Source organism: Zonotrichia albicollis, chromosome 1, assembly GCF_047830755.1.
Source record: "Zonotrichia albicollis isolate bZonAlb1 chromosome 1, bZonAlb1.hap1, whole genome shotgun sequence".
NCBI lineage: Eukaryota > Metazoa > Chordata > Aves > Passeriformes > Passerellidae > Zonotrichia > Zonotrichia albicollis.
The window spans coordinates 30,711,302-30,727,320 of NC_133819.1; the positions used below are offsets into that span (position 1 = coordinate 30,711,302).

Here is a 16,019-nt window from a genome sequence, read left to right on the forward strand (position 1 = left end):
GCAGGGATTGAAAAGTGCTTTTCTGGGTTACCTTACATTATCTGACAATGTTTCTTTCAAATCCTCAATAAAATTATATCAGAATGGGTTCCATTAAGGGGCATTCAATTTAGATAAAGTGAGAAGACTTGAAGTTTTTGTACTAAGTTTTTACTTTTGTAATAGGCCTTATTATATAATGGAAACTGTGTTTTTGGCTATCAGAAAGAAGGCCAGCTGGTCTGTTTAAATACATGCTAGATGTATTGAGTTGGTCCAAATGAGTTTGACTAATGGGTTGGTTCAAAGTGGCCCCAGCTCCAATGACAAGGCTCTGCCAAGCATGAAGCAAACAATCATATCTGTGTTTACTTATGCAGAAGTGGTGAATGCTGTTGCTGTCTGTAGCATCAATATTCTGCCTGCAGTATCAATAAGATCAAGGGCACTTCTTGTTGGTTAATTTGGTTTGGGTGTAAGAAAATGCCTATATATTCCTTGTCTACCAGTGTATGTTGTTCAGCAAAAAACAGGAGAGAAAATAATATACTGCATCTTGCCTTCAGAACATCAGAAAATACTAGTCATGTGAGCAATTTTCTGAATAATATTACTTAAAAGGAAAAGTGACAATACAAACTAAAGTGGCAGCTGCTATCCAGAATATTGTGAATTTCCTGCTTAATGATAAAGCAGAAAACCAGAGAGAAAATACCATTAAAAGTAGTTATGAGTACGTGGAAGAAAATATTAGATAGAGCAAGAAAGCATCTGTAAGAGAAAGTATTTAGAGACCTCTGATAAAAAAATTAAGACAAATTCATGTACTTTTTATTCACAACAATGTTGATGAATACAGCATGTGGAAAATTATGGTTTTCTAAATGGCTATGACCTTGATAAATAATTTGATTTCTAGAAACTGTTTTTTTTTCCTTTTCATTTAAAAGGAAAAAAAATCCGCTTCTGGGCAAAATGCCATTTTCAGAAATTGAGAAAATTTCTTGGTGAAAGTGCTTTTTCCAAGGGATCTCTGTGTCTTTTTATCCACTCAATCTATTGTTCTCATGAAAAACACAACCACTCCAGTTCTTCTGCCTGGGCATTTTAAAATCAGATTTACCTTCCTTTCTCTCCCTTTCTTCCACATCTCACTCTTGCAAAAACAAAACTACTTTACACTTGTCAAGTAATAATCGTTTGTGGTGACGTGAGCAGATTATTAACATTGCAAACTAAGCTGTTGTATAATCAATAAAAGTAAATTTTAGGTAGCATATGTTCTTCATTCCTGCTGTGCATTGAAGTGTATGCTGTACCCCCAACAAGGAGTGTAGATTTTGGACCTAGAGACCAACTCATACTCTAGAGCCCTCTTCTTTTAATTTATACAAAAAAAACACCCCTTCCTTCTTTTTCCCAATTTTACCATTCCTGTGGAATGTCAGAAAAATAGGTACTAGGCTTTCCTTTCTCTTATACTAATTTTAGACAGCTAAATAATTTTTAAAATTTCAAGTACCCTAAAATATACTGAAATGTAGAATATTCTCAAAATAATGTGCTTATCTGTAGATGTAAGAAATTCCTTAGGGGTTATGTCATACTGTCATTTATTTTGTGAATTCTGTAAAAGTGACACATTAAGGCAAATTTTTACCTCTGTATTTAAGTATTTCTGATACTACAGCACTTTCTTATGAGCAATCTTATTAAGATTACGGGAAGCAGTGAACTGTTTTGGTAGTATTATTAGTTTATTATGTTAACATTTTAGGCCAAGTCTTTTATGATAAAATACTGTAGTATTTTCAGCCTTGATAAGAATGTAATATGTTTTCTAAACAATAATACAAATTTTAAAACATAAGAGGTACCCCTAAATGTGGTTATTATATTTATGGCAGAAAAGCTTCTAAATATTTACTTTTTTTTCTTCCATAAAACAGAGTAATGAGCATTGAACTGATTTTCTGGTAGAAATATGTTACACCATGAAATCTAAATGATATCCTAAACAATACTTAGTGGTAAAATTTGGCAGTGTGTATGCATGTGTCAGTGCCATTTCCCATACAAGTTAGAATGGCTTTGATAGAAAAATAATTGGCTTTAAATGGTGGGAGTCCAAATTTATAGCATTTTGCTTTCTCATTGTTGGAGATGCTATTTTAGGTTATTCTCTGTTTTATTTTAAATTCTGTCTTGCAAATTAAACCTCTACTTCCTCCCTCTCATATATCATCTTCAGTTGTGCATCTCTTGGAAGCCACATCAGTCCTTTAGCTAACAACTGGAATTTAGTAAATAAATTGTTCACAAGAATGGCATGTTACCAACTAGTTTTATTTGAGATCAGAGAAGTAACTAAAAGGTAAAAAACCAAATTTTTTTGCATCATGTAAGTGCTTCCACAAGTGTCTGAGAAGACAGAGGAATATTTAATAGAAAATGCAGATTTTATGAACTCTGTTTTTCAAGGTGAAAGTGTTCTGTGTCCTGTTGTTGTTGGTATTATCTTGGCCTATATTTCCATAGAAAGCTTTATGTTTGTACACTTTCCTTTGATATTGTAAACTTGCCTTTTAATGTAACCTTTTATTTAAAGCTATACTCATTTGAGACATGCTCAGGCCCATGATTTTTGAACAAGCTTGTTTACCATGATTTTTAGCCAATGTCTTTACCTATTACTACTTGACTTTGAATTTTACTCCATTTTGAATATGGACATGAGTGTGCACAGTACATGTATATATGCTTTTGCATGTGTTTCAAGAAATTAGATAATTTTACTTGACTATGCTATTAAAATTAAGTGCATTCTGGAAAACACAAAGTAATACTTCTTCTCATAGTTTTTCTGTCTGTTAACTTTTCCTTATTTTGGTCCTTTTTATACTAGCTCAGAGACTCTGACTGAGGCATATTGTAGATCAAATGTAGACCAATGTAATTATAAGGCTAACCTTATAATTACATTGAAACCATCTTTCTAAATAATAAAAATATATGGATGAGCAGATATTTTAGACAATATTTCATATACTCTTTGACTGCATAAGATCTTGCAGTTCCAGCTGCAAGAATTCAGGAAAGTTACATGGAGGATGCCAAAATAATTATTCATTTAAAAAGGAACCCACAAATAACAGCCTTAGGCTCTGAAAATGTTTTTAAAAGCCAGAAAAAAGTGCAAGAAAGCCAGAAAGCAAGAAAGAGAACAAACGGTGCTTCTAAAACTTTTCATTCAGTGGCTCTTAGATACTCCTGCAATTAAAACATTTAAAATTTCTAAGTTTATAAATGATCTTTAAATGGGTCCATCCATGGAAGACCTTGACCCTTTAAACATTTTGGCTAGTGATTAAATTCAAAACAGTATGCAAATCCCAGTGACATGAGCATGATTTGCAATACTGAGGACTTCATATTGATGTGGCACCTTTTGCCCCTTGGAGAAAAAAAAAAAGTATATTTTTTATCTCCAGAAAGCAAGTAAGATAACTATAAAATAAAAGTAAGGACAGGAATATTGACTGTTCTTAAAAAAAGAAATAGGGAAGAATTACAATTATTAAAAATACATAAAAAGTAAAGCTAGAAGAATAAAAGAAAATATATTAAAGGCTGTAAAGATAAAATTTCTATAAAATATATGCCTTAGAAACTAATGCAGAAAAAGTTGCAGAATTTTGGTATGCCTTGGAGGAGAAATCCAGGACAAAACTGATGGTCAGATGAAAGTTATCAAGGGGCTTTGTGGGACTATTCTCAGGTTTGGTCCTTGTTTAACTTGAGCTGACAACAGAATTGGGACAAAGGAATGTTGTGAAATTAAACCAAAATTTTAGTGGGAGACACTATTATAAACTCGATGCAGAAAAAAGTATTATGTGCAAGTTGTACAGAAATTCTATGTAGTTTTATGTGAGAACAGACATTATTTGATACTGTGTTATATTAAAACGTGTGCAAACAACACATAAAAATAATAGATACTGTAAGTTCCATATACCTATAGGGACAATCCTTTAAATGCTCTCTGATCTGTTTCTATCAGGGAACATTCAACAACTTGCTTTACCTTGTGTAATTTTAAGGTAGGACAACATAGTGATTGTTTGGTACACTCTTTTATTTGCATGATGTGAAACTGAGAATCTTTAGGCAGACCTACATTCTTTCAAATAACAGACTGGGTCTTCCTTTGGTGGCTGAATCTCCACTATAATAGCACTAATGTATTCTATATATCTATATTCTTGCAAAATACAAGTCTGGTATAACTGAACAAATAATAGTGCATTTATAGGATTTTTTTCCCTACTTGTTGAAGTTATGCACTTCAGAGTCTTCTGCATCTTCTCTCAAGGTTTTTCAAGAGACAACTGGGTAATTTATTCAAGGCATTTGCCAGCTTTTAAGTGTCAGCTGTGAAGTGGTAAAGAAATGCCTCTTTAGAGGAGTATGCAATCAGAAACTGCTATACTGATTTATACCAGCCGGAGATATGAACCTCTCAATTTTTCAGTGTTCTCAAAGTACTTTGAGATAACTGAATGAAAACACTAGAGGATTCTAGGGAAAAAGCAAATAATTTATGTCACTAAGCTATTCCAATCTGCAGTCTTAGAACAGCCTGGATATTTTTCTGTTACATAAATTATTGTCCTGGGCTGGTATTCCCGCTCATTTCCTTTTAAAATTAACAACACAGCAAAAGAATTGTAACTATTTGCATAAATTTAGCTTTCTTTGGAGATTTCCAGCTCTGTGTTGTGGTGCTTAGAGAGTCATTTCTGCATTGGGTACTTCTCTACAATCTCTTCTGGGAGAACAAATGTTTGGTAGCATCCTAGCCATGTGCTTTGAATGTACAAAAATAGAATAGAAGAATAAAAGAAAGAGAGTCCCTTGGTAGAATCACTTTAATGTCTTGCATCTGATGTTCAGATTGGTGGGGAGGGGAGGATCACATGTCTGATGTTTTCTCTAGAACTACACCCAACTGGAAGCCATCCCTTGGCTTCTCTGCAGACAGCAGCATACCCAAATGGAACATATTAATTCTTTGGGGAAATCTCCCTGGTCAGACAAAAAGAAATCTTTTCAGCTTCCCAGATACATGCTCTGTTCCCAGTACCATCAGACTGAAAGAAGAATCTGCATTACATTGATCTGGAAGAAACAGTTTCACTCTAACTTCAAGGTTTAGATAAATAACTTCTGGGATGCAGCTGCTCAAGCTTTCAGGTTTTGACATGTTTATTAATGAAAATGAATGAGAAAAGAAAGAACAGTCAGCCAGGCAAGATGCCCCTGTAACTCTGCTGTCATCATTAGGTGAATATGGTATACCAAATATTTATGCTTCTATATAATTCAGATCACAGAAAATAAATATCACTTTTATGTGTTTTATTTTCTTTGGAGAAGGAAGTGGAGGAGAGTGTGAGTCATAGTGGAAGACTAAAATCTATTTCTCTTCTGACAAAAGCTGCTTGTTTTGTCAGAGAAGGATCCTAGCGTTAACTTCAGTTTGCTGATAATCTCTGGAGCCTGACTGGCTTCAAAAGGAAGTGATGGCCTGCCAGTCCTCAGTCTGTACCTGTCTGCTGACCCATGGCCAGGAGCCAAATCATATTTTTCACTCCTGCTGGGCGTAAGATAATCAGTGTTCCTAGCAGAGTCTGAATGCAGGCTGCTGGTGCACCCTTGCAAAGATTTCTGGTGAGTAGAATTTTGACCCTTTGCACCGTAACAAATCCTGCCAGCTGCAGCCTAACTTCTGAGCATAGGGCTGGTCTGAGGAATTTGGAAAGGTTAGCATGAATATATATTAGTGTATTACCAATATTATTTGCCTGCTTTAAAAAAATACACCCCAACATATTTTCTGTTATGATCAGATTCAGAGGGTTCTCTTCTTAGGCAGCTGAGAAGGGAAGTGAATGGTTAGAGGAGCTCCTGAGGAGGTAGTCAGTGGATGATTCCTCCTTTTTACTCCTTGCTGTGCCCTTCAGAGTGCAGAAGAGATAGAAGAGATACAGGGTCCGATAATTTTCTGCTCCCAAGAGATAGTGAAGGGGATCAGGAACTGTCACTGCCTCTCCAACCATCCTGAGGTAGGAAAAGATTGTTTACAAGGGAGAAGCGATCTTTATGTTGTTTTCGGTAGGCTTTCTTTACAACTACCAACCTCAAAACATTTGCTTCCCCTGCCTTCCTGCTTCCCCTGAAGGAGGGGGTGGGCTAGATGATCTTTAGAAGTTCCTTCCAACCCAAGCTATTCTATGGTTCTATGATTCTGTGATTTTCCTAAAGACAGATACTCACTCATATGAAGGTGCTAAAGCCTGAGAGATGACAAATGACAAAAGGTTTTATGTATGCCCTGGTGAAATGAAGACTATATTTTAAAATGTGTGTGTGTATAATTTCTAACAGAACTTCATAAGATAGTAAAGTATCTATCATTTTTGTGAAAGAATTTTTGTGTGTGTTTCTCACCACAAAGCAGTTACTGCCAAGGCTAGACAAACATTACAGATGTCCTACCTACATAGACTCCAGACCAAAACGCTGTTTTCCAGATGTTAAGTTGCTCTTTTCTGAGTGGATATATCATAGAATTTATTCAAAAGAGTAACCACCTAAATGTCTGTAGATTATTGTAGAAGACTGGATTAGAGATTTAGGAACCAAAGGTCTATATAGTCATTGCAATTGAGAGACTTGTGGCTGTCATCTTTTTGAAGGACCAAATAGTAGCCTTGACTTTTGTAACAAGAACCAGGGACACTCTGAGATATTTAAGAGAGGAGTCAAGCTTGCTATCCCAGTAAAAAGATTTTTTTTTTTTTTTTTTAGTTTTCCATGATATCTTTCAAAATGAAAAGTCTTTTGAGGTTCTTGAAATCCTCTTAGCTGTAATAATGAAAGCAGGTAATAATGAAAGCAGTAACAGAACACTGAATTCTAAATGCCGCCTCCAGTTATTAGCATTATAACCTTCTCATTTCTAGACCTGAGATTCCAATATATCATTTCTGTAGAGATTTATAATTGTGCTACTATTTCCTGTTCAGGACTATTAAAGATGGTGTTAATAGCTATTCCTGGTTCTTTGTGTCAAAAGACCTTGCTTTCAGTATTTCATAATTTTCCTATTGCTACTCAGTATGGCTGGCAGTTTTAATGTCAGACATATTTATTTGACAAAAAATTGAATAAACTGTGTCTAAGCAATTTTTGCTGCTTGTATGAATGAGATTAAGGGTCAAATGCTTTGTTTTGCCCCATTGTTATTAAAAAATGTGCTGACATCTTTACGCTTAAGAGCAAGGTCTTGAAATGTGGTAGAAGTGTGGTAGATTTTCCCAATGTTTCCAAATTATAAGACTCTCAAAATTTCTTTGTGTGTTAGACTGGTGAGGCTTGTTACTGCTCAGCAACTTGAGCTTGCAGAGCTTCTCTGCGCTGCACACACTCCATTGTCTGACTGCTGAGTTTAGTCTGTGCTGTGCTCTGTGGTGCTGCCACTTTGTTTGACATGAAGAAATAAAAAGCAGAGCCTGACTTGAATTTGAGGAAATGTGAATGGAGAGGAGGAGGGCAAAAGCTCAAGTGGCTGCAGATAGGGAGGGTTCTTCATAGGATCCCTCCTTCTTCCAGTCTGTAAGATGTATGGTGCTATGGGGACAGATGAAGATTGTGTATCAGCCTCAGTCCTCATCAGTGATCAGGATCCATGCCACATGTGTTGCAGACGTGGGGAAGTTTGGGAAGTATGTGTTGCTTCAGACAATGAATTTGTTATTGAGTATCAGAAGGTATGTACATAAGATAAGACATGGTTGCATAGGAGACCTTTATTCCTGATATTGTTCGCTAGTTTTGTGGAGATTAGCCTGCAAAAGCTCAGACACTGTAGTGTACTTTGTGTGTCAGAGTGTTCTACACCGTGGAACAATAGGAAGAAAAGCCTAAAGGAGGAGTGATTGACTGCTTGCCTCCAGGCCATGTCAGCTCAAACCTGTAGCAACTTTGGTGGATATTTATTTCAGCTATTATAAAAAAGTCCAAGCGATGGAAAGTATCCAATTTTCTTGAACATTTTATTTATATTATTATTTATTCTTAGAATTTAAAAGCTTCTTCCAGTGTCTGAAGTACAGATGTCCTGCTGCAGCTGCTTCAGGTCCTGTCCACAGGGTACAGAATAGGTTATTTGTTTCCTCTTGCAACGACTTACATATTTGTGCACTTTTATCATGTTTGCTCTCATGTTATGCAAATCAAATAATTATATTATTTATCCACTTAGGTTATGCTTTTTAAAAGTTTTTTTCTTTGCTTTTGATCCCTCCAGTTGGTCTAGATCCTTCTTGAAGTGCAATGCTCAATACTGGAATCCATATTTCAGCAGAGGCCTACTAATAACTTGTATAAAAAGGAATATTTCACAACTTATGTCACTTTACCTGTACATATTTGTGGTGCAATTTCAGCAAAATCACCAAAAATTTTTAAGTGGCTTCTATCCTTTTTTAAATGTAAAACTGTATTCATTGAAGTGCTGCATGCTCTGACAAAGACTTTTTGCTTCATCTGAATTAATTTTTTTTATGATTAACAAGTAAAATGAACATTTTCCTAATATTAAAATTACCTTTGAGGCAAACAAAACAAAATAGAGTTTATAATGCATAGATCAAAAATTAAACCAAAGAAAAACCTAGAGAATTGTTGATATCATTTATGTCTTTCTTTTTTCCCACAGAAAACCTAAACCTTTCCACAAAAATGTGATTTCTTTGGACTAAGTGTTTTATCAAATAAACAATAAACATTGAACTTAAACAAATAGCATTACACATGCACAAAATTAATGTTTATATTCTGACCAGTGTAGACCAATTGGGATTGGTCTACACTGGTCAGAATGTGAAGATTTTTCTAGAGTTAATTTTTCTGGGATAGAACATTCATATATGTATTTGCCTTTTAATGTTAGCCATATCCCCCTGATTTAGCACAGCCATTACAGGCTCAGTGTTTGTCAAACCAGTGCTGAAGGCATCTTCACTCCTTCCATTTGGAGTCAGCCTGAAAGAACACATCTGCAAGTGCAGAGCCAAGGGGCTTATCTTCTCCTTCAGTACATCTTTTATTCTTTGAGATTGGAGAAAGGCAAAATCAAAGTGGTAAAATATCCACACACAAGTTTGTCAAGGAAGGAGTTAAAAAAGTGGAATCTTTGTGACTATAAAGGGCTGAATTATCTTCCTGACACCAGCAGGGGTTGCTGTCACTAGTTCGTGGTTGTCACATTCCTGTTATGCTTGACCTTGGAAAGGCTTGACAACATAGTCTGGATTTGATTAAGGGAATTTCATGTTTTTCCTTTGCTAGAGTCACCCCCCACCTCGACAAACATTTAAAAATGTTAAGGAGTAAAAAAAAAAAAAAAAGTTTGGAAAGCAAACATTTTCCCAAAAGAAATTTATAGTTCAAATTTACACCAAGTTCACACTAACTGGAGCAGTCCGGGTTTCCAGTCAGGCTTTGAGAGCTCTCTGTAAACCATTAGTCACTTCCCTGGAAGAGGCAGCTTTTTATAGGCAGCAGGATAAAACAGACACAGATGTGTAAGTAATATTAGAGGCTTTCACATGTACCTGCCTTTTCTTCTCAGTCGTACAAAAGAAAAAAAAGGTGATTGTAGAAAGAAATTCATTGAAGCCTTGAACTTCAACAGCTACCATGGAGATTTGTTTAATGAAGTAAAATATCTTGTGTTGTGGTTTTTTCTGGGTGTAAGAATTTATATAATGAACATGGAAGTTTTTTAATTTTATCACATTGGGTTCTTTGCATTCTACAGGACTGTGATCATGCCAGCTGCCAATGAGTTTGATCCAGAAATCGTCCTGGTGTCAGCAGGATTTGACGCTGTGGAAGGCCACGACCCTCCGCTGGGCGGGTACAAAGTCACAGCTAAATGTAGGTATTGCCATTGGCACACGTTTCTGAGTTGGTATTTTTTCTAGTTAGGAACCTTATTATATAAGTCCAGTTCACATCTGTGTTTCTGTTTTGTGAGATGACAGCTGTGTCACTGAGAGCAGGGACTGTCCAGCAGTTAATACCTAGGGATGCCTTGAGAGCTGCACTGCTTGCCCAGCTCATGGACAAGGTGGAAACAAACATGTTAGAGTTCCTGGCTCACTCCTTTATGTTCCTCTTGGCATTTTTGTCTTGACTTTCTAAAGTATTACTTTTCTGGCATTCAAATAACATTTTAGACATTTCATGCTTTTCAATAGGTCCCAATTTCCAAATGCTGGAGTAAGTTAGTTCTCTTTAAATATATATTGGAGATTTTAGACTTTGGATGCCTAAATCCAATCTCATATTGCTCTTTTGTTATTGTAATCTTTTCAGCTCCGTGGCATTAATCCTGAATTACATCAGTGTTTATGAAGGCCAAATTTTTCTAAAAGACTACTCTGCTGGGTCTCAATATTTGGATGTCCATTTCAGTCTTTCAAAATGTGTGCTTATGGCAGAGATTTAATACTTTCTGAAAGACAGGTCTGTCTGACACATCTCATTTGTAACACTCCAAAATCCCTAGCTCTTACCAGACATTGTGGCCAAACTGATTCTGAGCCTTGGATGTTAAGCAAGGCTGGCTGATGTAGTAACTCTCTGTACAGAATGTGCAATGTAACATTGCTTTATATCAATTGCTTTACATGGGGTGACACAAAATGGTTTCCTAATGCAGTGATGTGAATAATTTTCTTCAGTATATCTACTTTTATTCAGTATATTCAGTCTATAATATCACTTCAATACCTATTAAATATGGACCTCTGCTGCTAGGTAGGTCAAGGCAAATGCCTTGGGAAAGTCTGGAGAAGTCAATGAGACTTAATGGTGTTTAAAACACTGCAGAAATGGATGCCAGTTAAGACGATTTTGTCCTTCTAACCTCTGCCTTTTGTTGCAGATCAATGGACCAAAGCTGTTGTATAACTCAGGAGGTTCAGGGTGGATATGCATATTTTTTATTTTAATTTTTACTGCATGCTAAATAGGCTCCCTTGAATAGCAATGAAGGTGATAGAGGAACAGAGTGAGTGTCCATAAGGGTGTGCTGTAACAAGAGAGAATGGAGAGAGCAGTGCAGGGGTCTACCCAGAGACTCTTACACAGGTGCTAATGCACAAATGGGCTGGAAATGGAATATCCCTCTGGCTGCAAGTTAGACATATTGAGTTTTAGCACAGCTTTTCAGCTTAATGCAGTGGTTACACTGGAGAGGAAAGAAACATAGCAGGCAGTGTGCATGTTTGAGTATCATTTCCCTGTGTATTTTGATTTTTAGTAAAACATTTTGCAGGAAGAAGTGAGCGATTTACTTGCTGTTTTTATCCATGTGTGGTTCCTGGTCAGTGGCATCATCCCAAGGAGGTTCACCTCCTTGTGCGGCAAGGAGGTGAACTTTCAGCTGGTACTAAATTAGATATTGTGTTGAGAACCATTGTATAACTATCTGTATTTAGCTGCTGAGAAGGTATTCTACGTATCCCTTAAGGATGCAAGATGCTTTGGCATATATAATATTCTGGCACAACAACTTCAACAATTTAACTAGAAATTGCAGCAAAGAAAAACTGTCAGACATTAGAATTAGTGTTAATTTTCATTCATGAATCAATTAACTTTTCATAACTTTTTTAGAGTAATCTTAATACATTTTCTAATATAAGAGGATGCACGCTACTTCTGCATATGTGTCTGTAAGCAAAAAAAGGTGATTTTATGCTTACAGACAAAAAAAAAAAAAACACAACAGTGTAGGTGGCTCTTGTTTAAATTAAGAGAAAAGCCTAGATAGACTCAGATAATGATCATGTACCTGAGGGATGAATAAAACCCTTTTTACTGAGCCAAAAGAATTTATTATTTCCCCAAAACAAAATTCTTCACATTCCACCATTCTATTTTAGAACATAACATACAATATGTGGTATGTAGGAAAATGAACATTCTATTAAAAAAAAGGTCCAAAGAGAAACTTTCATATTGAACATTAAAATAGATACTTGTGCAAGGTTTTAATATAATTGGTTTGTAATAATTAGAAATTGTATGCCAACAAGTAAAGCTGAACCTGTAAATATTCTTTCTTTATAAATCTTTAGCACTTTGTGTACACTTAATACACAGAATTTTCTGATTTCTATGACTTAATACAAGCTTTACAAATTAGAGAGAGATTGAGATCAAAGGAGAGAAGATAGAGCCTTCGCTACTAACCTTGCTCTTAAAGAGCATTTAGAAGCCACTAGATACTCGGTAATGAATTTTTTGTGTCTTCTCATCAGAGCACAATCTAAGAGAAAAAATTGACATTTATTAACTAATCAATCATCCCAAGTTATAAAATAAAAAACATTGGATAAAGATAGTAGTTTGAACTAATTACAGCCTTGGAGTAACCATATAGCAGGTAATTGCATTCAACAAATGCAATTGATAATCTGTACAGTTTGAGAAATGTAATCTGCACAGTTTGAGAAACGTAATCTGCTTTAACCCAGAATTTTAATTTTTTTCTATATTATACAGTCTTGTTTACTGAGGACATGCCTTTTCTCATTAGTAAAGAAACATATCAGCAAAAAAATAATCATATATATATATATTTGCAGCTGATTTTAAATCTGTGAGTCTGTTGTGAATGTCAGGATTTATCACAGTGAGGTGACACTCAATTCTAGAAGTCTGTAGAGTGGAATCTGGCCAACTGAGATCAGTGATGATAGCAGAGCTTGGAGATATCTCACTTCCTAATTTATCTCTAGTTGTATTAAGTAATGAAATCACTAATGGTGCATTAAAAAAAAAAAAAGAGATAGTGTTAAAAAAAAGATTGGAAGGGAAGTTTGAATCTTTCCTATTTTATTTCACTTTTCAGATCACTTTCTCTATTTTTACAAAATGCTTTGCAATTCCTCCTTATCATCTGTTGATTACTTTTCAGTAAACTAAGCAATATTTGACTAATATTTTACCTGTCTGTGATTTGTTTGGTGCAATGTAGAACTGAGAATGAACATTAAGTAAAACATTTGTTTCAACCCCAACTTTGATTGGGATTTCACAGGCACGTTTTTCTTTATGTTAGCTCTTTGTGCCAATCCTCTCTCTTAATGAAGTGCTATGATTTCAAAAGGTGCTTGCATAATACACCTACATACACATACACATCTTGAAATATATACTCAACCCATGTGCACAAACTTTGTGATGGATTTTATATTATTTTAAGAACAAAAAGGGCTTCAAAGATTTGATGTGACTGGTGGCATATGGCAGAACTTGTTGCTGCTGGGAAGTTCTCAGTCCTTTGGTACAAGCTACATTCCTAATATCTTAGTAAGGAAAGGCAAGCTTTATTGACAACACTGATGAAAGGCCACCTAGCATAATTAGAAACAGGTACACTTTTGAATTCACAATTGCTTTGCCCTGAAGAAGGTCTTCCCCCCTCAAAAGGGTTTGTGTCAGAAAAGGACTTTGTTTTTCCAAATAAAAATTTCTGTCTGCTAAAAATATTATCTTTACTCACAGACACTGCCTTGCCTGTGGCATTATGCTATGGGAACTGCACCAAGTTTAACATCAAAAAGTGAAGAGAAGAAAGTGAGGCAAACAACATATTAAACTTCCCTGGTAGTCCTCTTGGCCCAGGGTCTTGCTCCAGTTAAAGGTGCCAACTCTTGCTCAGGAGCTTCTCTAACACCTGATATGTTCTGTCAGGAATATTCAGGCAAATTATCTTAGATTTTGCTTTCTGTGTGCCTGCTGTAACAACTGAAGTTTAATTTCATTAGCTGAAATAGAGGAATGCCAGGAATGCCTTTTGCAATGTCCATCTTCAGTACTCGCATGGCTCTGTCCCTGTTGCTTGGCTAAGCGGTTCCCCAAGATGTAAGGTGAAGGAGGGTGCAGCAGCTGAAACTCTCATGCACAGATTTATGCAGAGTAACTATTGAAATGTTTGGGACCTCTTTGTTTAGATCAGAGACTGTAATAGTCCTTTGATTTTATTGTAAAATATAATCAGGTCAGAGGAAAACGTCTCAGTTCTTGACTCGTCCAATGGTTTCTTTTTATTATTAGAATTTATTTTGAATAAGATAACACAAAATAACAGCACCATTTAACATGTATTATCAAAACATATTTTTATCAAATTCACTTTTTTTACTGGAGTAATAAGTTTTATTGACAAAAAAATATAAGAAAAATAATGGTAGAAGAAGGGAATAAAGGGATTTTATATTTAGAATAGTAAGGATATGCTTAAAGAGTAGGATTATGCTCTCCCCTGTTATTCTGATGATCCTTAGATAGATCTACTGAAGATAGAACTGACACACTTCGTGCTTTATTTTACAGTTAATTTTTACATTTTCCGCTAAAACCTATGATATTATCACACAATTTGAATTTTGTGTAGTGAACAAGTCTGAAGAAGATCTGTCGGATCTGATCATAAATTTGCAAGTTGTTAGATCTTGTAAGGGAACTGTTTTCAAATCTAGCTCTGCTGGCTGAAGATCTCCATGTAACATTATCCTGAGGTGAAGTACTTTCTCTTTGTTTTATAGAACAGCCCTTAGAATAATGCTTGCACTAAAGCCACTGAGATCACTTTACTGTTCAAGTAAATATTCTACATAATTGCTCATTAAATCGTGACCATTCCATAAAAAGAATAAAGTAAACAGAGAAGTGTCAAGCAAGAATGAAGACCTTTTCCAAGGTACTTAACTTCCTGAAGCACTTCATTTGTTAAGGGCTATGATGATTTACTAGAGTTTTCCTGTTGTTTTACTCTCTTATTCCAAAGATGCTATTTGACACCAGTGTGCAAAATAGAATCAGCAATTAGCAGTAGGAAAGGATACCACTGTGGGCATTTAAAGAGTAAATGATATTTTGTCTGCTGGAATATTTGTCCTCTGTAATGCCAAATTTGTAATGAAAAGTTGATCCAGTGCCTAGAATATAACTGATTCTATCTAAGCTGATTTGCAACTTTTAATGTTTTTATTTGAGAAAATTGCAATAACTCCCTTAACCTATCAAAACCTGCATTATGTTGTAATACACTCCATTCAAGTGGGACCAATGAAAAAAGTGCTGAAGTTATTAGCAGTTTCCCTTCTCATGAGCCCAGGTTATTTCCAAAGGATATGTCAGCATAAGTGGTAGATATTAATGTGTAAGAAACACTGCTGACTTACACATTACCAACAGCTCTTCTGTGAGGAATCTCTTCTCATGGCTGGAACTGATACTTTGCAGGATACAAATAAGAGCAACCAGATTGAACTTGGGGGCCTGTTGATTTCCTGTTGCTTTGACCTTCACATTTCAGTTCCAATTCCCGCTGGGAGTAATGAGTTTTGATAAAACAATCTCTGAATGTAACATGAAATGCTATAAAAAGATAAAATACCTTGCATCTTGGCACAAGCAAATTGAGAAGCAATGGGCACAGTTGTAATGAAGAGATGACACATTGCTGAAACAAATGACCTAGCATGGTGTACCAGCTGTCACTGGAAGATTTTAAAGGAGACATAAATAGCTGGCATCCTTACAATTAGGTATGCCATAGCACACTCAGAAGGCTTCACCAAAGGCTTCATCTTCCCCAACTCATCTTTTTCTTGAGCCTTCACAACTGTCCTACTGTATCTTGGAATTCTTCTCAGTTTCCAACTGGGTTTTGTGCATAGCATGTGGGTTAGAAACAGATCAAAGGCTAATGCTAGGACTACATATCACTGAATTCAAATGCAGAACTCCTCAGGGTCAAAGCCTGGTACTTCAGATATGTTTCAGGGATAGTTTCCCATGTGCCAGCTTCAGTATTTCTAAAACATTCTATGTGACTATTCTGAGTATTTCAAGTACTTGAAAGGCTATATATGTTCATTGTTTTGGGG

At 35.7% G+C, this 16,019-nt stretch overlaps 1 protein-coding gene across 12 annotated transcripts in view; it reads left to right on the forward strand.

Annotated features, from left to right (window-relative positions):
- HDAC9 (histone deacetylase 9) overlaps positions 1-16,019 on the forward strand; it is a 457,669-nt gene that overhangs the window by 387,386 nt on the left and 54,264 nt on the right. For all 12 annotated transcript variants that reach the window (XM_074536959.1, XM_074536953.1, XM_074537003.1 and 9 more), the window contains one exon: positions 9,869-9,987. In XM_074536959.1, the coding sequence (XP_074393060.1) occupies positions 9,869-9,987 (119 nt within the window). The remainder of the gene's footprint in view (positions 1-9,868; positions 9,988-16,019) is intronic.